The sequence below is a fragment of the Fulmarus glacialis genome, unplaced genomic scaffold, assembly GCF_000690835.1.
Source record: "Fulmarus glacialis isolate BGI_N327 unplaced genomic scaffold, ASM69083v1 scaffold2931, whole genome shotgun sequence".
In the NCBI taxonomy this organism is placed as follows: domain Eukaryota; kingdom Metazoa; phylum Chordata; class Aves; order Procellariiformes; family Procellariidae; genus Fulmarus; species Fulmarus glacialis.
In genome coordinates, this window is record NW_009194684.1 from 155,350 (window position 1) to 181,035 (window position 25,686).

The following is a 25,686-nucleotide window of genomic DNA, read 5'->3' on the forward strand; positions in this document are numbered from 1 at the left end:
TGGGAAACTATCTCAGGTCCTGTAAATAGCAGTATTACACATACACAACCTGAGGAATGACCAGGACCAAAGCTGGCAGTGTCACTGGTAATGAAGGCCAGCTGCACTGTTGCCAGGACCACGCTATGTTGAACCTAATTAGCGTAAAAAGACCTAGAAGCCTCAACTTAGTAGCCAATCCTGGACCTGACAACTGCTAGTGTCAATTTAAATCTTGAGAGATACCCTAGATATTTGTTGTTAACAAAAATAAAAATTGCTTTCTCTCTCCCTTCACTCATCCTATCCTGCACCCCTCTGCTACTATTAATTTCATCTTTCTAATCCTTCTTTTCCCCACATTTTTACCCCCTCATGATCTTTCTTCCTGCATCTCCTCACCTACCATTTCTTCCCTCTGTTCCGTCTCTTTTATTGTAATATCTCTCACTATTGTGACAGAAGATGGAAGAGGCCTTTTAGACACTGAAGGCTTTCCAGATGGATCGACCGAGATGATAGAAGCAGCAGTAGGTACTCGGCTCTGGTGTCTATGGCAATGTGAGAAGAAAGAACAGCAACACAAACAGAAAGGAGGATTTGTCTGGTCCATCATTTACTGCTGGGCGGCAGCATCCCAATGCTATATGGTACCTACAAACAGGACACAGTTCAGAGACATTCACTTTTTCTTGAATTTAAATGGCAGCAAAAAAACAGAGTGGTCCTTCAGCACGTCCTCTGGATCTGCCCAGGAGGCAAAATCCCAGTAGTCTAGCAGTGCAAGCATGTAATCTTGATATCAGAAATGCTTCAAACTTTACCCAGGCTTCTGAGAAAGAACTGGCAGTAGATCGACTGCTAGACTGCCATATACGTTACACTACCAGGGCACAGTAAGAAATACTAAAACCAGAGAACTAAAAGGAATATTCTGCTTACATGTTTTTCAAACTTTTGTAATATTTGTATGTACTGTACATTTTTGTAATTTAGTAGTAAAAATACTACCAAAATCTTAACTTTAGATGTGCGATAGTGTTGTTAAATTTTTATCTAAAATGGTTCTATGCAATAGCAGTTCAATTCCTTGTTGTCTTGATCTAATTCAAATAAAACAATTTTATCTCACTTTGAAGAAGACCATGAACTATTAGCTCCAAACAAACTAAGCTTCTCTATTGGCAAGCTGTGAATCTTCAATCTTTTTTTTTTCTTTAAATGAAACATGAAATCAGTTTTAAGCTTTCACATTTAGGTTATACCTGAAGTAATTTCTTCATCAAATCCAAAAGTGTCTATCTTTTCACTCAGGGAACAAAGGAAGAAGCACAATGGTTTTCCATAGCAAAAACAACTGCAGTAGGGCAGCCATTATTTAGTTCATAATAAGTGCATATTAAAATCAAAGTGTTATTTACAAAAATAAAGACAGACTATTTTACTTAACATATCTAGTCAGATTACCTTTAACACAGTATTTTTTCCATAAGAAACTTATTTTGGGTGCATTATTACACATTGTCTACAGTAATACACTAAATACTTTTTCAATCAACTATCAATCACTTTTATCCTAACGTCAGTAAATTTAAGAATCCTCTGGCCATTTTTGTTTAACCCCTGTCTGTGATAATGTACAGTGCCAAAGAAAAGCATAGTCTAGTTCTTGTAGGAAGTAAGAGATATCTCTTCTGCAGCAAATTCCGGAACTTCTTAATTATACAGACTTATTATCTGCATCCCCAGTGTTATAAAGCACCAGAGCTTCATTAGAAAAATTAAGATGGAAAAATGAAGGCACTACTTTGTAAATTTCCAGTGGAAATTAGCTGGAAGAAGCAGAGGAATACTGGATCAAAAGAGGGTAATCATGCTTAACTGTGCCCTAGAGCACCCGCATGTATAATACGATTTGCACAGTAACTACCTCTCCTATTACTGCTTGTTTGGAGTATTCTGTGTTAATGGGGTTAGCTAATTTAGTATTTTAACTTAAAAAGACTCTGCTGATTAATAAATGTTGCACACTGTGCTAGTAATTAAAATAAATGGAAGAGTTACAAATAGAAGTTGAATTGTTAAGAAAACATTATCTGAAAATATATGATAATCCCTGTTTATCATAATACAATAACAGTCCGGAAAATATGCAAATTGCTGAAGTTGCAAAGCATATGAAAACTAAGTATAATTTGAAAAAAGTTTTCAGATGTGCTGTATTTGTATGACATAAAATGTAGTAACCATTTTCACTGCAGCTAAGTCAGAAATACAGTAAAAGATCTTATAAATGTAGAAATTAAAACATTTTTTTAAATCTTAAATCTTATCAAAGTGACTTGCTTTTTAAATTTTATTACCATTAATACCAGGCAGCTCATAACACTGATGCTCTCCAAGTATAGAGCTTATTCATGTCATTAACTTCCCTGTAAGTGTACCTTTCGTGCACAGCACTATGTAGCACAGAAGCACCTAAGCTGGTTCTAAAGCAAAGCATTATCTGGCTGAGAATAAGCCCATGAGGAGCTCAGTGCTGCAACGTTCGCACAGCATGTGAGAGGCAGGGTGTGCAAACATTGCACTCTGCTGCACACAAGTGAACCGGTGTGTTCAGGACTAGCTTGGTTATCTCCAGTACAGCACTGAGCATAGACATAGCCAGAAGCTGAGATGACTAGCCTGATGTCACACCAAAAGGCTACAATAAATCAAGAAACCTCAGCCTTACACTGTTGCTGGTTTATCCCTATTCTGTCACCACATTGCAACTCATTCTGATGTATGTTGACTTTATAAAGATGTTTAATAGTGTACTTTGAAGAATGAGGCATATTACGTGAGACAGATTTCAGTAAAGTTAATGAAAATAATTTACATTTTTGTTCTCTGGAAAATTAGGCCAGCATGCAGTTGCTTGCAACTGAGTAAAGAACTTTTCATGCTTAGTGATCTAAATCTGCTGGATCCAGCAGTTGGTGTCTTAAACTAGACACTAGTTTATTAAGTGGCCATCCCAAAGGAGTCCAATTGTCATTCCTATCCAAGCGGAGGGGGAAATCACTTCATTTGTATGAAAAATAACACAATGAGACAGTAACAGCTTCAATTGCATGAGAAAAAGGAATCATTCTTATTAGGCTAGATTACCCACTTGCTCTTTCATTACAAAATAGGAAATTCCAGCAGTTGTTTTAAGTACACACAACATTCTCTCTTGCTTTCCTTTGTACTGCTTCCACCTGCCTCAAACTCTCCCACAGCTTTTTCAATTATTTCTGCATTTTATCAGAAGCAAAAACTTTCACAGAGCTTGAAACACTTAGAGAAAACATATTACCACTTTAAAGAACGCTGATAATCAGAGGTGAGTGGGAATTCTGAATGTTGTTGGAAATTGCAGATATGCACCGACAATTTTTCTATCTTAAGAAATATCACAAAATACTCACTCTGGAAATACACAGATCAAAGATCCAGTTTGTCATTTTATGCAAACACAAGCTTTCTCAACAAATGCCACACACTTCCACTGTTCATTCTCTCCTTATTTTCTAAAATAAAAGAATAATCAGCATAGGAAGCACTACCAGAAAGAAATACAGTCCCAAAGTACACAATTACATAGAAAGAGACAGAAATTTGTCAATTCATAATGGATGCTACTGAGAAAAAACTACTGTAGAATCTGAGTAACCCTTTGCTGACTCCTCCCTGGAGACTGGCATCCCACACAGCAGCTGCAGCATTACTAGTGAGCGTTAGTCCTGATGATGACCTGCAACTCTGTCATCACCTTTTCAAGGTTACAGATGTGACCCTTGCATGGTTGGTTGAATATGAAGCACAAATGGAATGATCACAGCCTGAAAATGTATAATACACTATGCATTTACTGTGCATGAAGCTGAGAATCATTGGTGTTAGGACATTGCTTCTGTGCATTAAGGGTGGCACTAAATGCTTCCTTACCCATAAGGTAAATAAAGACCCCTCATCAATTAATATCTGTCAAAGTTGGAGACTCCAAACTTAAACTGTACAAGACCAAAGCTTCACAATTCACTCACTGAAGAGAGTCAGTGAAGTATTTATTACAAGATCTGATCTTCTAAAACTGTTGACACGGTGATGTCTGGGGTAAGCCTCATCAAATAAAGACTGGGCAATATAGTCATGCCTATAAATGATGGATATCATCCATCCTCACTTGGAATGCATCTGTCAAAACTTATTCAGTGAAAAGAACACTTCAAATGAGGGGTAGAACATTAATTATTACCTAGTGGTTTGTTTTTTTTTTAAATTTCACTGGCAGAAGCTAGAAATAAAAATTTTAAAAAAAAAAAATGGCCTGGATTTAAGCTGAGATGTGAAAGTTACGCTGCTTCCCTCTCATCCCAATAAATGAAAGAATACAGAGAGGAATAGAAAACTGAAGTACATTTTTATTTGTAACTTAACTCAGTTATGTTTTTGGTATGAAAGGAATAAATATATAAAATATAAAAATATAAAAAATAACATTTCCTAAAAGTGGAAAAGTAGCTGAACTAAGAGGTTTTTTCTTTCAAAACTGTTTTTGAGTAGAATTTCCATTTGAAGTCATTACTAATATTAAATCAGGGAAAATGTGAGGAAAACGATCCAACAATAAGACCATAAAAGCTAAACCATGCAAATGCAATTGGTTCTGGCATTCTTAAGTCCCAGTTCTGAAGCTGACACACGGCAACATGGAGCTGACAGAAAAGCTTGAAACAGATCAAAGATAGCAAAGCATTGTGTCCCAGTGAATCAGTGGATCACAGGCTGTTCATGAGGAAAAGTGATTCCTTTCTGTCCTGAATTCTGGTATTAAACTGTCAAAGGATTGCCAAGTGCAGTGAATTCAAGGGAAAAGTTGACAAAACTTCAACTTTTTCTAGTTAACTACAAAGCCAGAGCAGGTGATTTAACAGGCTTTCATTATGATTGGACAAAAGAGTTCCATCATGATAAGAAAAGAATTGGAAATATTTTGGCAATAGCCTTAAGTCTTTTGGGATAGAAGCCTTAAATCTTTTGGGATGGATTATGTCTGTATTTGGGATCGTATGGAAAAGAACTGGCCTGTCTGACACTATTATAGATGCTATGGCTTAGGAAACCAAACTGCTTCAAAGATGATTACAGTTTTTGCATCATGTTCTAACATGTGCAGCATATGCTCCCTTCCCTTCCAAGTGAGCCTTGGTAGGCTACTGGGAGAGAAAGCAAGTCTCATTGGCATGCAACACCATTTTTTCCTCCCATAGTCTGTAAGCTCCCTCAATACGAAGACTGAAACAGTATTTTTTCCTTGGCAAGGTGCATGTGGCAAAACAGAATTTGCATTTGTTTTCTTATTTCCCATTAAACCCATCTGTTGCATCACCTATTATTATTATTACAAGTTCTTCTATAGATTCATAGATATGGATGGCACATGTCACACAATTACAAGACAGGATCTCTGCCCTCAACACTTTATAATCTAAGGACACAGAATTTAGAAGTATGTATATAGAATGTTTGCTAGTAAGCTGTCAGTTTTGACATTTCATTTTGTTAGGCATGAAAGGTTTCTGAAAGCAACGGAATAAAGAAAACATTCTCATAACAATATAAGAAAAAAGCAAAGAACTTACTCATTGTCATGTATACGATTTCTCCATTCCTCCCTTTTCATTTCCTCTCTGGCCTTCTCTAGTGGTGAACTGATTGATGCTGCCACTCGCAAGGTTGGTTCCAAAGGCTTATAGCGCTGCCGCAATACTTCAGCAGTATCACGGAAAGGCCCCTGAAAGGTATAGGATAATGTAAGTGTTTTATTGTGGGGTTACAGTTCTTTTCTTTCCTTCTTTTATTCATGACACACCACTGATGAAAGAGGACACAGAATGTCTGGGAAGCGTAGCAAGACTTTTCTTCCAAAATAATTAAAGCAGTTCATTTTGATAGAGAGTTACAGATAACACAAAGGTTGATAACATGCTCTAAAGCTCCAAAGAGAGAATGAGAAATGTGCACTCTAGATTTATTTAACTACTAATAAATATTTATTATTATAAAACAATACATTGTTAGAACTCATTAGGAAAACCTAGTTTTTCCTTAGAAAAAAATATTGCTGAAGTAAAATCTGATACACAAGTATTAACTGTATCTAGATTCTGCTTAACCAGAAAGCTTAAGTCTTTTCCTTTTCATAGGATAATGTTTTATCTTAAAGAACATGCTCTTTTCAATTTCACTATAAAGCTACCTGGAAGGGAACTTAATACATGACTTAAGATATTATTCTTCTAATATAATTCAAACTAATGACTTCAGTAATATAGGTGTATAGTCCATTTTTGAAAAGTCTGATTCCATGTTAATTTCATTATTCTTAAAAAAAAAGAAAGCTCAATTCTTTCTGTCTCTATACGCATATATATCTTTTTTACAGAGTATATTGTTTAATAACTGATCATATCAGCATCTACCATTTAACAACACAGATAAATAGCAGCAGGAAGTACTCTCCTGTGCTGTCAAAGTGACATATCTTAGTCTTGCTTTTGACTTAGTACTAACCAGTAAGAACTTACGTGGAGTATAATTAGTGCCATAGTATGCTCAGGACAGTTTAGAGGCAACTCTGGATTTAGAAGTGTTGCTAATTAATTTTTATTTTATTTTCATCATTGTTGAGCCTGCAATGAACTAGTGAAACCTTCTGAAACTATGAACAGACAAAGAATGCTAATCACAGTCTTTATTCTTAAAGATATCCTTCTTTAAATAGGTTATCACTAACAAGTCACAGCTGGAGTTACTGCAAGCACTGAGTGAAGACTGTGGGGCTAATAAAAAGAAATGATTCACGCCTCATTTATGTTCACTTATGTTTTACATTAATAGAAACCAATAATAGGAACCAGTTACCATAAAAGTCATGGACCGTAAATAACACAAATGGCAAATAAGTATCATCTAGTACTTTTCACAGCTGGACAGGAGGATTGCTGTATTTGAAAGTAGTTAATGGATTTTTATTGGAACTTCACTTTTTAAAGGCACAGCACCATGATTGGGAGATCTTTTTAAAGGTCCTAATAAGCAAGTGAGCATAGCGTTTACACTTCTTGCAAATATTTTCTTGCTTCTACTTTCTAAGTCTGCTTAAAAAAAAATGTTCATTTAATATGACCACAGTAAGTTTTTAAAAACAGAATGAAAAGTGTTATCTCCTGTGAGAGAATAATCAATACTAGAACAGGTCCTTAAAGCTAGTGAGCAATGTTCTAGTAATACATAGTCTGATGATCAAGTTATAAAAAAAGTTTAAAATTTATAATAAAAAATGTATACTCTATATTGCAAGATGTTTGTATGAAGTGGATATATGGAGCAAAGAAGAAAGAAATGTATTATTGTCAAATAATATCAAGATAAATATGTTTGCTTTTAGAAAATAGTCTTTCAGAATATTGTATTTCTTCTTCATTGTAAAATATTGACTCATATTCCATCAGAGTAAGGGTCAAATCAGATATCCAAGCAAGGATTTTTTTCCATCTTTAATTTCTAAGACCTTCTAAGTCTTTCTCAATCCATAGTTCAAATGAAATTAATAGAGTCCAAATACTAATGAAAGGAGGGGGGAAATAGTGTAACTAAGCAAAGGTCTCTCAAACAAGGCTGCATCATCACTAATGAAAGTGGGGTATATATGTTAGAATATTAAGATAGTTCTAAACATTCCCTGCAGATTTTATCATTCTTCTGAATCATTATTTGAAGAAACTTACCTAGCAACAGGCACCTAAGGAATATATCTAACAAGAACAAGACCTCTAAAAAATCCATTTACCTGTGTCCATTTTACAAGTTAACTTTAAGGTTTGTGGAATCTGTGGTAGAATGGTGCTTACAAATGTTTTCGAATTGGCAGTGCCTGCAAGCATTTCAGGCATCCTGCTTCAAAACAGAAATCTTCCTGGGGAGGTCAGGCTAGGAAAGGAAGGGAGGGAGTCAACCAATAGTTTCCACCCTGAAAGCAACTCACACAACTCTATGTTCTATGTTTGGAATTTGTACTGAGTAGCATAAATCTTCTCGCTACCGATTGGTCTGCCAAATAAAGGTTAGCAGATCGGCATTCTTACTACTTTACCATAAAATCAGAAACTCATGATAAAAATTATGATCTACATGAAATCATACATTCTTCACTTCCCCCATTCCAGGAGAGCTAACAGCATGCAAAAAAATCCCCTAAAAATGGCAATGGGCTTGCTGTTATTAATGCCTTTTAATGAGCAGAAGACTAATTTTAGCGTTATCTGTGTTTCCATCAAACTGTAATTCTAGCTAACTCAGTAATAAAAATGATAGATCTAACTCATGTACAAGCATCACTAAAATATACTATCTTAAACACACAGAGCTTACCTATAAAATGCTAAATACCCATTTCCATAAAAGAAATCTGATAGCTAGCTAATTTTTATTCTTTTAAACATATATAATTGATGTTTTCATATAAAATATCCAATCCTATGGGCAATACAAATTTTTGATACCTGAAAGAACAGTGAAGTAACAAGTGACTCACAGTGGGCCTGCTAGATATTAGAAAAAGAAGCTTGGTGCCAAAAAGTGTTACCACAGAGAACTAGGACACAAATATATCTAGTAATTAAATTCCTCATTGTCACACCAGACAACTTTCAGGATGATGCGTTCTGATGGGTTTTCATTTCCAGCTGTTTCATCAGCTCAAACCAGTGTCCTTTTCTTAGACATACAACCCTAAATTGTCAAAGTGTTGTGCAGGGATTTAGCCGTGTGACTCCCATTAACATCAATAAGAGTCGCGCAGCTAAATCCATGCGCTGTGCTTTGAAAATTTACCCCACAGTGTACATCCCAGGGTGCTGAAAGGATTAAAGTATTATATAGTAAATTCCCTCTTTGAGGTGCAGAAAATAAACAGAACTCTTCGGGTTTGTTCTAAAAGGCTATCTGTGCACGACTGCTGTGCATGTCTCTGAACTTAGAAAGGTCTATAAAATATTAGAAACCCAAACTGAAGCTTGTAAGATACTTTGTATACAGTAAAGCAGTTTTGCAAGAGCAACTTAAGGGAAAACCTCCGAGTTCCCTCTTTATTTAGAAGCATGACTCCTATACCATGTCCACTAGGCAAAATCTTCCCCTCTGTCCTGAGAGACAGTGCATTCAGTCACATCCTACTGAAGGACCATCATAGCCCCTTTGGATCCAGAAGGTAAAGCTATAATGTCATATTTATCTCTCCAAACGGGAGAGATACGGATTTGATGGGTGGACTGTCCGGTGGATGAGGAATTGGTTGGATGGTCACATCCAGAGGGTAGTGGTCAACGGCTCAATGTCCAGATGGAGATTGGTGACAAGTGGTGTCCCACAGGGGTCTGTATTGGGACCAGTACTGTTTAATATCTTCATCAATGACATAGACAGTGGGATCGAGTGCACCCTCAGCAAGTTTGCAGATGACACCAAGCTGAGCGGTGCAGTTAACACACCTGAGGGATGCGATGCCATCCAGAGGGACCTGGACAAGCTCGAGAAGTGGGCGCGTGTGAACCTCATGAGGTTCAACAAGGCCAAGTGCAGAGTCCTGCACCTGGGTCAGGGCAACCCCCGGAATCAATACAGGCTGGGGGATGAAGGGATTGAGAGCAGCCCTGCCGAGAAGGGCTTGGGGGTAATGGTGAGTGAAAAGCTGGGCATGAGCCGGCAATGTGCGCTCACAGCCCAGAAGGCCAACCATATCCTGGCTGCATCAAAAGAAGCGTGGCCAGCAGGTCAAGGAAGGTGATTCTGCTCCTCTACTTTGCTCTGCTGAGACCCCACCTGGAGTACTGTGTCCAGCTCTGGAACCCACAGCACAAGAAAGACATGGACCTGTTGGAGCAGGGCCAGAGTAGGGCCACGAAAATGATCAGGGGGATGCCTCTCCTATGAAGAAAGGCTGAGAGAGTTGGGGTTGGTCAGCCTGGAGAAGAGAAGGCTCCAGGGACACCTTATTGCAGCCTATCAGTACTTAAAGGGGGCTTATAAGAAAGGTGGGGACAAACTTTTTAGCAGGACCTGTTGCGACAGGAGAAGGAGGAATGGTTTTAAACTAAAAGAGGGTAGATTTGGACTAGATATAGGGAAGAAATTTTTTACGATGAAGGTGGTGAAACACTGGAACAGGTTGCCCAGAGAGGTGGTAGATGCCCCATCTCTGGGAACATTCAAGGTCAGGTGAGACGGGGCTCTGAGCAACCTGATGTAGTTGAAGATGTCCCTGTCCATGGCAGGGGGGTTGGACTAGATGACCTTTAAAGGTCCCTTCCAACTCAAACTATTCTATGATTCTACGATTCTATCTCAACTCCAAACTCCCTGATCCCCCAAACTGTTTGTTGGCTCACACTTTGTCTCGATTCTAATGTGAGTCAATGAGTTCATTCAATGAGGAAGCTCACGCAGTCAAGCTAGGGAGAACATAAGGAGGGAAGGACAAAGGTGGAGAATTGCCCTGAAGTTGATCCTTACTGTTATAAGCAGTGTGAATCTCTGTGTGGCTCACCTCTACTTCTCCAGAAGTATTCTGGCAGGCCTGCATCTTCTCCTCGTGCTCTAATCCAATTGCCTTTGCCTTCAAGTCCCACCACCGATACAGACTCATCCTGCTACGGACAAGTCAGTCATGACATAAAGATGAGAAAAACCTCTTCTGTGTGGGTTAGCCAGTATGCCCATGGCTGTCCCCGCTGAAGAACAATGTGGATGGAATCAATAAACCACAGGTAAATTGTGGCAGATGCCGTGTGTACACATAGTTTGAACCCAGAAGTAGTTCAAACTTAAGACTGTGTTCTGATCACCTCTACCAAGGGCTGTAATAATATAGTGAAAATAACCATATTGATTCAGAGGAGTAAAATACCAATAAAGATATATTATATGTTGCTTATTGCTCATTATTATTGTTTAATTTCTGTAGCTAAATGAGAACTTCAGTGAAAGTTACTGAGAAGGACTCATTTAGAAACATTGTCTTTCTAAGCAAAATACAGAAGAAAAAATTTAAATACAGGACCGAGTGCAAAAAAAAAAGTGTAAGAGATTCTGAAGACATTGTGGTCATTCAAAGTCAAACCAGCACTGAAAGTATATGTGTGAGGTAAGTAGAAGGTTCAGTAGATTGGGCAAACTGAAAAAATCTTCAGAATAGAGGGAAAGACAGAATACTTCAATCCCAAAAGTATCTGTATGAGGCATTTACTGGCAAAAGCTACATGTCATTGTACTGTCATCAAGTGAGGAACATAAAGGTCTCAGAAGTCTATCTGCTGTGTATACTGGGCATATTCCCAGCAGGTTTTGATAATAAGGTGGCAAAAGCTGTTTTGCCATCTTGTGGGACGTTCACTCTGATGCATTATCTCAGAGATCTCCATTACCTTATAAAAGAGAAAAAAAAGCTATCTGCAACATATGTTGACATCAACTGAAATTAAAATTGAGACCATGACAGTTAAGAATGGGAGCTGGGCAACTTGGCTGTGATGCAGAACAAAATGTAGAAATTTTTGTAATTAAAGCTGACACACAGCTAGTGGACACAAAAGAGCAGGAACTATTCTATACTGAGAGGATGTCTCTTGGCCTTCATATTGCAAAATAATTGCAAAATGAGGAAAAAGTTATCACAACTGGTTAATTTGTCCTATTACCTTTCATTTCTCCTATTTTTAAATTGATTTAAAGTTGGAAATTAGGAATTCTACCTCTAACTAATCATAATATTGATATTTAATTATACCAGGTCTTCCCTTTGAAATATCAGAAACAACATTTTTTTCCCCAAAGAACAAAAGTAAAGTCTAAAGAATCCTATTTCCCTGTTTTTACATGCCACCTAGGTTTCTTTTTCTTTAAGGCAAATCTGTTTCAAAGACTTTACATGCTGAATGCAAGCACTAGACCTATATATAAAAACCAGATCTACAGAAGGGATTTTTGGACTTGATGATCCAACTTGAGATATTCTATGATAATCTATGATAAAAGATATGAACAAAAGCTGCCTCAGAGACACTGAAAAATGTTACCTGAGGTTTCTGTCTGCCAATAGGTGGCAGAGGCTGTGCTGTGGAGAAAGTCGGAGGCCTTGTACAAGTTGGCCAGTCATAGAGCTCATAGGCAAAGGGACTCTTAATTTGCTGCCGTCTGTGGCTCAATGGCTTTGACTTCCGTAGCAGCAGTTCCATTGGATCTGGGGATTTTCTGAATGGCGAATTGTAGATGCCTGCAATCTGAGCAGAAGATGGGGTTATCTTTGACTTCATCTAACTTAGAACTCATTCTTGCATTTATTCTATAAATCAAACCAATTAAAAAAACCTATATAATAAACAGTTCTACACGAAGTTTCTGACGATTACTGATGTGGGATAGATTTATAGTTTAAATGCATCTCTGGGCATTGCATTACAGTTACAAAAGGGTTTAAATAGGATAATGTAATATATAATCTGGGGTTTTTTTTTTGTCTTGGGCTTTATTGCACTGTTCCACAATTATTGAATGCATTTACACTATATACTTGTTGCACAAGTTCTGTCAAATATAAAATACCACAGTCAAGGTCTTCCATGTAAATTAGATTCCATGCTGGAGATATACAAAGCAACTCTATGTCATGGTCATTATGGCTCTTCACCCCTTAGTCCTACCACGGCCATCGGATCTGCCTACATTCCGATGAAAGAATTTTTGTCTTCACTCTGTTGATAACAGTAAAACAGAAAAGTGATTGCCTGTGACTACCTTTTTTTCACATTTCACTGAACTGCTCATAGTATTGTTACTTTATCTTTCCACCCACTCCTACGTCATCTATGTTCAGCTGTTGTACCCCACCTAATGTGGACACTGCATTCTAGCCATGCCATGCGTCTGCAGAGGTCCATGGCTAGTGGGAGAGATACTGCTTTCTCACGGTACATCTGTGAAACACATATTTTATAGAAAACTAAAATGTTACTGAAAAATGTAAATGTTTTCCAGAAGAAAAACATCTCCATGTGACCATTGAGAATCAGGATGATCTGGAATAAACCACTATGGCATAATAACAGCTCTGAAGTTGGCGGGCATGGATTTCTTGATCAGTAGCAAACCCTGATCAGGGCTGCATCTGCCCAAAATTTACAGCCCTTTTAAAGCCTTTTCTTTAAAAAAGAAAATTAAAAAAAAAGCTGAAAAGCAAATTGGGTAGGAAATTTTAACAAAAAAAAAATTAGATTATTTCAATCTACATAGCACAGGTTTGTTTTTTGTTTCCTGAAAGAGGAAAAATACATCATCTTAAATAATTTAAACATTTTTGCTCTGAAGAATTACAGGCAAGAATAACTTCAAAGTGATGTGCTGTCTGGGCTCTAAGAAATGGCGTTGCTTCTGTTAGTCATACTTAGAGCAAGTATAAATGGCTCCATGAATATAATGGCTTTCTGAAACTGCATTTTGCAATCTATATTGAGATATTACGTATGAATATACTTGATGTTTCTTTGTTTAAATGTTTGGCAGTAGAAAAAACTATAGTTCATAACGGGATCAAACACTGAAATGCTGCTGAGTATCTCAAGGTGCACAAATAGGATTGGCTTTTAGCACTTTTAATGACACCAGAATTAGCCATAACAGGTGTGGGAATCCACTGACTCCGTGTCTTTTGAATTATTATTGCTGAAAAGGTGTCTTAACAAAGAGCTTTTGTTCCTTTTTTTACATGCTTTCAGGTTAAACACGTGCAGATACACATACAGTGTACCAACTTGAAAATGGATTTGGAGTTTTAGTGAGGCCAGTTGGACACTTTAAAAGTTGTTGCTTCTTCTACAGTTAAAACTCTTTGTAAGATCTGGGTCAAAATTGATTATGAAGTGCATTTTTAAATAGTAATTTTCAAGCAATCCATGTTAATTACTTTACATTTTAATTATATATGTTCAAGTATTCAAACAGACAGATAGCAGAGCAATCAGCAGAGTTAGTATCTAGATAGATAAAATTTACTCTAAATTCCCCAACGTTTGTGGTAAGGTTTTAGGCCTAGATTTAAAATTGGCGATGTTTGGTAGGAGAGACAAGGGGATGAGTTGGATTCTACTTTCCAGTTCAGACCAATCTCAGGCAAAATTGCTTCCCTTCATTTTTAAATATCTCTGCAAATCAGAGTCTTATTTTTGTAATTTCTTGCACATGTGCTGTGTGCTGATGGATGCCCTATTCACTCTATCCTCTGCAGGGAGCTGGCAGTCTGCAGAAATCTAAGAATCTGGAGGATCAAAGCCTTTGGTACTTAATAAATTTGCATATCTTCTTGAGACCAGTACAATGTGTTAAAAGCATTACTTCATCTTTCCCCTACTTTAATACAATATTCTCTCAACTACAAAACCATTGTAGTTAATACTGCTTTTTCAATGGTAGAAAAGTATCTGTCTTGAGATATTACCTCATACTTTGATTCCAAAATTTTCTCCACCTTTAGTCCGTAAGAAAATATGCTACCCTCCAAAGTATTACGATAGGCTACAAAAAGTACCTCTTGTCTGCAGGGAGAATGACACATTTTTCTGTACCCATGTTCTTCAAACTAAGAAGGGCCTCTGTCAAAGCCAGCTTTCTGGGACTTCATTTCCAGGAACAATTTTCTAAAGTGATAAACACTATGGGGAAATCTGTGCTAACTGTTAAAAAACCTACAACTGAGTTATTTGCAGTACTGTCATGCTAACTTCCACCTCAATAAGACCAAAGAAATCTCAGGAGGGGACTCTGCTAATAGCTTCTTACTGACCTCCTTGCATCAGGCCCTTCTGGCGAATGGTGGCCCAGTGGTGAATATGGCAAATGAGGTGTGAAAGCACAGACTTTTTTTTTTTTTAAGACTATGGTTCTGACTCGTCAGGGAAAATAGAAAAAAAAGAGAGAAATGAGTTATACAATACATATATTTTTCCCCTAGAATTCTCTTCCTCAGACCTTCCATCATGGAAACCCAAGCATGACCTGGAATATTAATTGTGTCAGGTCAAGCATACTGGCAAATGTACCATTTGTTACCCAGTCATCCTTAGCATTACATTAATATTTTGAATCATTTTGCATTTCTAACACTCTATCATTTAGTTTCCTCCCAATCATTTTCTTATCTTTATAATTAATGGTGGCATATAAAGAAAGAAAAAAAAACATAAGAAAACAAATATTAATTTAATGAACATTAGCAAAGAAAAGATTTGTTGGGGTTTTTTTTATATTCTGTACTGCTTTCACCTCTAATACTATATTTAGTCTATGCTGTAGAATATCCATTTTCATCTTTTCCTATTTATCATTTCTATACGGAGAGAAAGACTTAACTGGTTTTTCCCAGAATACAACAAAGAAATTATTAAGGAGCTTGTCTTGAAAGCTAAACTATGAAGGAAAGGAGCAGCAAAAGAAATAGAAAGAAGGAAGCAAGAAAGGAAAGCAAAAGGTGCAGGTAGAAAGGGAAAGACAAGGCTGTGTTGATTATGCTGGATAGTTCCTCAGAAAAGATTGGTGATCCCAAGTGGTATAATAAAACGTGAACAGTTTTAGATGCTGCAATTTTTATTTATGAACGAATGATTTCTTATTCTTCTTTCTTATTTCTTGACTGAGCTTTTAAAGTCTACATATAAAATTCCGAACAAAACATGCCCTAATAGATACAGTGTAGCTACTGCACTGCAAATAATTACATACATGCAAAATTAAAAATTGATGATGTTGAGCTGAAGATAAAATATAAGCATGAAGTCAATAGAAAGTGTATCCTCATATCTTTAAAATATTTTTTACTGTAATTTAACTCTACTGTAATAAAGGTATGATCTGTTTTAATTACTTTTCCATATCAACTCTGAAAGTCTGAAATAATCAACAACTATCATGAATATAAATGTTTCTTTTAACAGTCATTTAATCTTGAAAAAAACAGCTTTGAGGGAGGAAGCCTTTGCAAGTGGTTGTCACAGTAAGAACCTAAATAAAGTCCTACTTTCTCACTTTGGTCTTTTAATAAGGAGTTAAACAAGAAGGAAAAGACTTCAACAAAATAGGGACTTAACTTGAAAATCCTTTTTTGGTCCATTGTAATTTGTAAAAAAACTAAGCAAGCTAGGAGGAGAGGTAAGAGATCTTTAAAAGCCATAAAAGTAAAAGCATGAAGGAGAGCTGTGAATGAAATATTTGCTAGAGATGGGATTGCTGAATCAACACTGACCAGTGCACTTCATCATAATTATCAGGACATACTACTGCCAGGGGATTTATAAAAATCCCACTCAGCAAATAATTGCCCTGCTGTTAGGAGATAGTCGGAGTGTTAACACACTGTCACAGTCCAGCGTTTAGTAAGATATTCAACATTCAATTACTCTTGCTGAGAACTAAAAGGAAACATGATCATTTCTCAGCTACTGCAGTTATGCTTCCACATGAATTCCAGTGAATAATCTTGTTAATCCCCAGATATAGTTTCTCTAGGAGGTAAAAGAAATACCTTAAAACATTAATGATTCACAAGGAAAAAACATGTTTGTATGATGCTGCAACCATGTCTGTAAAATAAAAGCAGTTTAAAACTTCTAAATAACTAGTTTATTACAGGCTGTCAGAATATGAATATTCCATATGTAGTGCAAATAAAAGGATAATATCTTTAATATGAAATTTACTGGGAAAAGAGCCATCTATAAAAATTCTGTAAATACTGTTCTAGCAACAAGTATAATAAAACTATGTCCATGAACTCAAATTTGAAAAATCAAAATATTTAAGCCACATTAGAATGCATTCTACTAGGAATAATCTGTGATTTTTTTAACTAATATGAACACATTTTTACATTAACAATTAAGAAATATAGTGTAAACTTTATTCAGATATTGGAAAAATACCATGGTTTGGTTCAACTTTCCAATTTGAGATAAAATTTCCTTACCATGGCTAACAATAGGAAAAATGTCACCCAGCTTTATAAATGTAGGTTCAGTTCTCACTGAGCTAATGCTACTCCTTAGGCCTAATACTGTAATCCTTATAAAAATATACTCTCAGGAATTTCATCTAAATAAGAATTGGAGGACCTCGCCTGTTATTGTACCTAAGGTATTTTAGCTTTGTTTGAGATACTGCTTTTATGCAGAGACTGAAGAATTCATAAATGAGTGATGAATAGCGTATATTCTTTCAAGTGGGATTAATTACCTGTCTTCTGCTTAATATATATTCTGTTTAAACAGAGTAATAGAAGCATTAATTATTGCTATTCTGCCTTCAGATTTTAAAGCTCGGTTCAGTCCTTTTCATCTGTGAAATGTTTGCTTGATACGAAAATAATAGTGCAATCATGTTTTAAATGCACTTTTATAAGTAAACCAGGCTGCAATTTTATGGACTATACGATGAGGTGTTAAGGAAACATTCAAGTCCAGTGTCCTGGCCACAGACCATAAAATCAACCTCTGAACCTGCACAGACACTAAGTTCAACTGCAGGCAACAAAACTCTAATTAAGTCTCCAAACAGGTACCAACTGCTTGGGTATTTAGGCAACAAGACAAAAGAGAAACAAACTCTTAGTTTAATGCATGGATGATTGTGGCACAATACCCAAAACACAGCAGCCCAGAAAATGCAGAGGGATCCCAAAAATGTATCTACCTTTCATTGATTCTCTCTCTGACTGAGGCTTACTCTGTCAAATCTAATTCTTATGCAGGCTCTTGATGACTTGACTAGATCATGGATAATAACTTGAATGAGTGAGTGATGGCATGGGAAACAATACTCTTATGGTGAAGACACAAAACAGAGACAGAGCATTCAAGAGTTCTCTTACTGACTTCTAACCAATTTCAAAACAAGCAGAAAAACAGGTTTTAACTCACTTAATAACTTTATTTTAAAAATAGGAATAGGAAATTCCATTACTGTTATAATTTTTTCTTCAGGAAGTGCTGGGGTGAATATGGGATCATGTACAAATTCTAGGAATCTCTGAAAACCAACCTGTTTCTACAACCACCCTGTATAAATGGGCATTAAAGAGCTTAGTCTGAAGAATAATCTCTGAAAGTAATTTTATTCTGCCATGTCTCAATAACTGCATGTGAAAACACAGACACTATTTCCTTACTTCACAGTGTTATTTTGAGGCTAAAATTATTTATGCTTGTGAGAAGTTTTCAGAGCCTTAAAACACTTATTTAAATGTGTGATATTATTTATATGTTTAACATTAAAATTTCATCTACTGTCATTTTCAAAATGGAAAAGATTAGCTTTGTAAGAAAAAATCAACTCGAAATTCACTCCTTTTCTCACTGGATTGAGAAAAATCCTTGTAATTATACCATTTAGTATCTTTGAATTTGTAAACCAGGAGTTACCTACAACAATATATCAGAAGACAGGAGAAGCTCTTCTTAACAAATGGAGATGAAAATCATACAGAAATTTCCTTTGTTAACAAAATAGTTACTAAATGCAGAATTCATTCACTTCTCTAAAAATACATATATGCAGCTAAACAATGTAACATTTCATTGCTTTTCATTGTTCCTTATGTCTGTTGCATTGTGCTTACATGTGAATCTTCTCTCATGGACATATATTCTGACAGATTTATTAAACAATTTGCTGTAGTAAACCTATAGGATTAGACAATGACTAAAAACTCGAAAAGTGGCAGTATGTTTAACAAAGCAGTCTTCAATGAGACCAATAAACAATGAGGTGAAGGTTTAATGAATGGTCACAGTATTGTATACAGGAAAGAATAAAGAAGAGGGAACAGAGCCATGCTAGTCAGATTAGTAAAGGTAGTCAGCAATGGGTAGAAAAGAGAGATGTAATAAGCACAAATGAAAAGATGAAGATTTTATTAAAAGGTTGTTGAAATAGAAAGCAAAGAAAACATGCAAAATAAAGGTAAAGAAAACAATAGATGGGGAAAGATATACAGTTTTCATCATGTCCATTGCAGGACAGACACAATTCCCAAATTAACAGTATATATTAGATACTAAACAAAAGCATTGAATCTTGAATAAACTGTGCAAGTTAATGAAAGAACTTTACCATTATACTATTCACTTGCCTAAGAGCTGAAAAACAAAAGAATTGGTATGTCCATCACTCATCTTGAAGTTTCATTAAAGCAAGGATACCATCAGTGCCACTTCTTAATCAACAGGAAGGTTTGCTGTTGAGAAATGTACAGCATTTTATCTTCATGACTTCTCCCATGCCATTCCTAACCTCCCTCTTCTCATGCACTTATCTCTTATTTAGCATGTACTACTTCTGATATAATAGTTTCAAAAATTACCTGAGCAAAACTATACATCACCTCAAACTTGTATAAACACCAGATGGACTACTACACATCAACCAAATTTATCCCAGTAACAATCTGAGGAATATCAGTGGAGTTCCACTCTGTGCAAGTGTGTGTGAATGTGGCTCTGTGTGTGAGCTATTTAGCTGATACTTGCACTACATTGTAATTTCCTTGCAATATAGATTCTTTTTTAAATGTGTGTACCACATCATACACAAATCCAACATTCAATATATAACTCACTTTTACCAGTTTTCTGACCCTGCAGCAATCCAACCCTTTTGCCACCCCAGTTGACAGTAATACACAAAATTTGGTCATGTTTTTCTAAGATCTCAGCATGTACACTTTTGATAGATCACACAGCTTGTCCTTTAAACTCTGCCATTAATCCTACCCGCAGGAGTTGAGCAAGAAGTTTCTTGTCCAGAAAAAATCCACACAAATAGAGATTATGCAATTCAGATGCTGAAAAAGACAGTTTAAGTACCGGGACTTTCTAGCTAGTGGATTTTTAAATGACTAATGCTAGATGCAGAAATGCTAAATGCTGTAATACATGGTAGATACAGAGATGCCACTATGCTATGATAACATATGCTTAGTATGAGTGACATGGATAGTAACAAGTTATTTAGAAGAAGCTCTGAGAAATATTGCCATGTCTACATGGATATGCCTTTAAACAACTGAGCTTGCACAGGATCAATCACAAAACAGCACTCAAACTTTACATCCCATTGTGTGTCTTTCTAATGACAGGTGATTTTTCAGTGTAACTCTTTCTTTGCACAGTTATCCAGTTATCAAACAAACTGAAATGATTTTATAATAAGCAGCCTTTAGGAAAAATAGTGTTTGAAATACTGTCACAGAACATGCTTAAAATTATTAAATTTGTTCTATTTTTAAGTTCATTCACTCTCTATCTTTAAAAAATAAGATGTGAATATCTTGTTTTCTGGGAAGTGTGGCAAAGGGAGGAATTATTGATCTCTGTTGGAAGCACTTTCACTTACCACTTGTGCTAGAATGAGACTTATGAGAAGAGTGAATGGGAAGGAAGTACTTTTCACTGACACTGGGGAGAAATACATCCAAAATGGTGCATAGCCATCTAGGAGGTAGGGTATGGTGTCAGCAGATAGCACTTCCCCATCCTCTTCCCATTGCTCCCTAACCTATGGAGTTACCCTTTTCTGGGCATGAAGATCACCAAGCTTGCCATCTTAGTTTTGGCTTTCATTGTACTTGCCCTCTCTAGGGAGACAACCACCCCTTCTTAGAGAAAAAGAAAGGCTGATTGAAAAGGATATGAGCAAAATTGGAAAATCCTCGAAAGTTGTAAACTTTGTCACTAAATGATTTTGGCAGAGTGTGCACCAGATACATTCTGGAGGTATATGTTGGCTTCTAGCACTTGCCTTCTTTTTACATCACCATGATACTGTATTGAGTAGCAGAACTACAGTCCTGAGTGTTCGCAGGATGAGGAATCCCAGAGGGCAAGAGCTGGACTCGAATTCTAAGAGAACTAAACGTTTTTGATTGTGTGTGCAAATTACTTAAAGGTCATTTTTGGAATTCAGCCCTAGTGGAACTAACCTTCTAGACATAAACATTTTTCTTTGCTCAGGTACAATGTCTTCCAGAATCACAAACAGTAGCTCAGTTACTGGCTGCTTTCAGTTTACCTTACTTTGTCCTTCTTTTTGACAGAAACATTAACTGAGATTCCTTTCAGGTGAACTGAGATTGTGTGTATAGTGCCCCATGAGGCACAAGAGTTGAATGATTTTCCTATAGTGAATATCTGTGAATAGACTGATACGTCTGGCTTCCAATGTGGAAGTGAATACACGAAGAAGGCTTGCTGATCAAACATACCTGTCATAAGTACTGTAAGAAGGATTTAATGTAAATTGAGAATCCTTTGGAAATAATATTTTATAAAAACAGAACACTGTAGCATGAGGTGCTCTATATACTAATGCTATTTAAATGTAGCTGCAAGCGTGCCTGAGAGCTAGGAAAGCTCACTCTCTCCTCTTTAATGTAAATGGGATTTTTTATGGTACAAGCTTTGGAAAGTACTCAGCAATATCTGACTTCTTGGCAGAGAAGTGATGAGTGGATATTAAACACCCATGGATAGGTGGGGATGTTCAGTGATTGGGGCACCTACATTAAAAAAAAAATTAACCATTTTAGTTCATCTTCAGGAAGTATTAGTACTTATAATGAATGATAATTTCATCCCCTGAATGTTTTAGATTCAGGATAATAAAATTACAACAGTAAAGGGGGAGGAAATAAAATGTAAAAGGTAAGAGCTAATTCATTCTTCATGCTAGCTAAGTCCTTGGCCTTTCCTGAACAGACACTGCCAATAGTAACAAATTATGTATAATCATTTCGTGATGTGGACTGTTCACTCGGGACTAAGCTCAAATGACCAAACTTGCAGCCTTGTCTCTTAAACTGTGGATCTGAAGATCAAAGGCCAGAGCTTTGTTCACTGAGTCCTCACCTTTATAAGAATAAAACTGCCAGGTGTCCAGAGGCAGAGTGGGTGTCAAACAGTGTCATTTTAGACCAATTGTTTTTCAAGTTCTTACAGGACAGCACATTAGGTTAGAAGCATATTAATCAGTTGTCTTCTGCATATTCATTAGCCTGCTCCAGGAAGGATTTTGTGGCTTTTTTTCTTTCTCATTTAGAACATTTACACCTGATGTGAGTGCAGTAACTTCAATAGAATTAACTCCTGATTTCCAGTGTAAAAAGGGGACACACAGTCAGTGTAATGTTTATGAATTGCCATCTCTTGTTGACAGGAAAAATGTAATTAAAAAATACCTTAGCATTCAATAGAATTTGAATTTAAAATATTTTACTCCATGAACTGACAAACGTGAAATAAGGACTGATACAATTGATAAAAGGGATATAATTTTGAGTTCTACAATAACCACAGAAAATCAAAATTAAACTGGTCTGAAAAACAAAAGCTCAAAAGTAACCCTGAGGCATGTTTTTGCTACCTTTATACACAAAAGCCCTAATCCAGAGACCACAGAAGTTTGCTAAATGACTCCCATTACCCTAAAGTGGAACTGCTTATGGAGTATGGGTGTTACACAGAGAGAGTAAGAATGGAAAAACTCGGTTCTTATTGCTGAAATTAGAACTTTTCACTGTTACTCACTTGATGCTAACATTTTCTTCCTCCTCAGAGAACATTATTCTTACGGGGTTTTTTTTAAATTTTTTTAAATTAAAGAGTTATTGTCTCGCATGTTTATGTCTCCCTGGAAAGGGTTATCTCAGCCAAGACTAGTTCCATTAAAAATACTTCCTTATTTTATAGCACCAGCTATTATATTCCTACAAGTAATCCTTTCCAATGCATTAGTTCAATGGGAATAAATATGGGCAGATACCAGCCACGTGTCTAAACACATTAGCCTTGACTCAACAGAGAGACGGTAACACACTCGAGCAGGCACTGAAAACTGAAGGAACTCCTGCAATCCAAAAAGATAACTCATGTCTTATTACTGGCAGTTACTAAAAGAAATGTCATAGATTTTGTAATTTTATAACAAAAAGGGCCTATTATTACACATGGGCGTTGTTCTTCTCTTGCTCTAAATTACCCAGGAGCTTATGAGCAGTATCTGTTCACAAACTGCCAAAGGATATCAGGAGAAATTGCCACCCTACTACAGAGGGCTGGAAAGTGACAGACTGTACTGTTGCTTGGAGCAGAAGAGGCAATCCGCAGAACCTCACCAAATTGTGGAGAAAGAATAAGGCACTTTGCAGTTGCATATTCTCCTGTGATGGAATACCAGAGAAAGTATATGCTGTGAAATGAGCATGCTGCAAAACAATACTGCAAGGAGAATGAGTGAACTTGGTCTTCCAAGGAAGCACAATTTGAGAGCTAGTTAGTGTTGCGGGCCTAGATGTCTTATCACACTCTCTCTGTTTAGGTTATTTCTTCTCTGAGTATGAAGAGAGGCAGGAATTGGAGCAATACAGAGGCAAAAAGTGAACACCTTAATAATCCAAAAGTGGAAAGCTCTACAACAAAATACTACAAATCCTTCAACTAACAATTGCTGGAAACTGGGAGAGTATTCTTGGCATGTCATTACATTGCCCCATTGCCCCATTTTATTGCTCTTCCCTAGGCACGTGCTGTTGGCCACTGTCAAATACAGGATGCTGGGCCAAAGGAACCTTCAGTCTGACTCAGATCTTCTAATTGATGAGGGCCCAACGGAAAGAAGATTCTGTAAATAAATCACAAGTAGGCATACACACACAACTGCATGATTAATTTTTCTCAAGTTCTCAATAGTTAAAGCATTCAGATAGATAGAACAGAAGATCCCACAGAACAGAGGACCAGTATTAGCTCATCTAATCTCAGCATGATTTATCACAGAGCAGGAAGTCCTGGTTTGGAAGTGAGGCTGGGACTCAGTCCACGAGCCAGAGCAATGATAAACTTAAAAGTGATGCATGTATAACATCACATTTTCAATAATGTCAAAATACATTTTGTAATTGTGTGACAAAGCTTTCACAGACATTATATCACAAAGAACTTTGGCTTACTGGACTAGTTTTACATTCATTTTCTCTGACAAAAGGTAAATGTGGTTTATCTGTTTAGAAACAGAGGAAAGTTGGAGAAAAGAGAATTAAAATTCTCTTTTACCTCACCCAGTACTGTTGGCTATATGGGAAAAAACTATACAGTAACGGGAAAAGGTCTGTTGCTCTGCTGATTCTCCAATCCTTTTCTCAGTTGCAGGAGAAACTGTAATAGCAAAAGGCTTTTTCAGCTGTGGCACTCTGAAGACTGTTTCCATAGGAATCTTTTTATGGTCTCAATGATTTTACAAGACACACACCAGTCTGCTCTTTCCACCACTTCTCCTGCTCTGGCTCCTTTCAGTTACCACTGCCTTCTGCTCCATAGCACACTGTGGACTTGCAGGTCCTCTACCTGGGCAGGAACAGTAGTGCTAGCAGCAGCTGACAAACTTGCTCCCACTCACAGACTCACCCCAGCATTGCTGCTTGCTCTGTCAGCAGATACTTAAACAATACAGGTCTGCATTCTAGCTTGATACTGGATCTTTGTATTTAGTCTATTATATATGTAATTCTAATCATCATTGTAAGACAAAGACCACCTGCAAAATTTCTTGGAAGGCTGGAAATACCGATGACAGGAATCATGCAACCACATGTTCCAACAAATGTGGGCTCTTCATATCCGCTTCTACAAAGTGCCATCCATGTATTCAGCGATTCTATCTTTCATTGACTTTAAAGGTGGTTTGTCAGCACTTTGCAAAGCATGGCCCTTTCTACGAATGTGAGCCTTGTGAATATGACAAAGAGCAGAAGAACCTATTCAATTATAGTGAATTTTGTTAATACAGAAAGGGGACTACAGGGATATAGAAGGCTAATCTACATAGGTAAACATGTTTATAATAGAAAACCACATTTAATAAGTAGTTAATTTATTAATGACAACTAAAAAAAAGGATCATTACCACTGTAGTGGAAATAGCATACTGTTGGACTAATAAGAAAAACTTAATTATTATAAGTTTCATGTCTGAATAAGAAATTACAATGCAGTTCATGATCAAACAGATAAAAACAATGAAAAAAATACATCTGCACTGTTATTTCTATTGTGTTACCAAGAAGAAATGACAAGAAATATTCTTAACACAAGCAAAGGCTTGTTAAATACATACTGCAATTTTTATCGTGTTCATCATGAAGTCAGAATTTATCAGCCTGTTAAGGTAAAAATAGGCAAGGAAAACACTACTATATATATATAAATTTTAAAATCTGAAATATAGAGAATCTTATTTTTAAAACGGAATTCCGTTTGGAAGCACCACAGTTGCCACCTCACAGATTTATTTCTTGCTGTATTTTACACTGGAGTCTCTTGCAACAAGCAACCAGTAGGTGGAGCAGACAACATAACACATGACAAGAAGGGCATGGACTTGACTGTTGGGGTTTTTTTCATAATTATGGGAATCATGTAGGAGAAATTTCCTTCAAACAAAAGAAGCTCATTTCTGTAAGATGTTACTTGACTAGTTATTGATACTACTGGCATATGTAGCATGTTGATTAAAAGCTCAATATTTCAT

The 25,686-nt window shown here is 36.5% G+C and overlaps 1 protein-coding gene across 1 annotated transcript in view; it reads right to left on the minus strand.

Moving 5' to 3' along the window:
- Positions 1–25,686, minus strand: part of SPATA17 (spermatogenesis associated 17) — a 53,496-nt gene that overhangs the window by 23,880 nt on the left and 3,930 nt on the right. The window contains exons 2-3 of the mRNA XM_009587847.1: positions 12,144–12,347; positions 5,652–5,803 (exon numbers count right to left, since the gene is read on the minus strand). Coding sequence (XP_009586142.1) covers positions 5,652–5,803; positions 12,144–12,347 — 356 coding nt within the window. The remainder of the gene's footprint in view (positions 1–5,651; positions 5,804–12,143; positions 12,348–25,686) is intronic.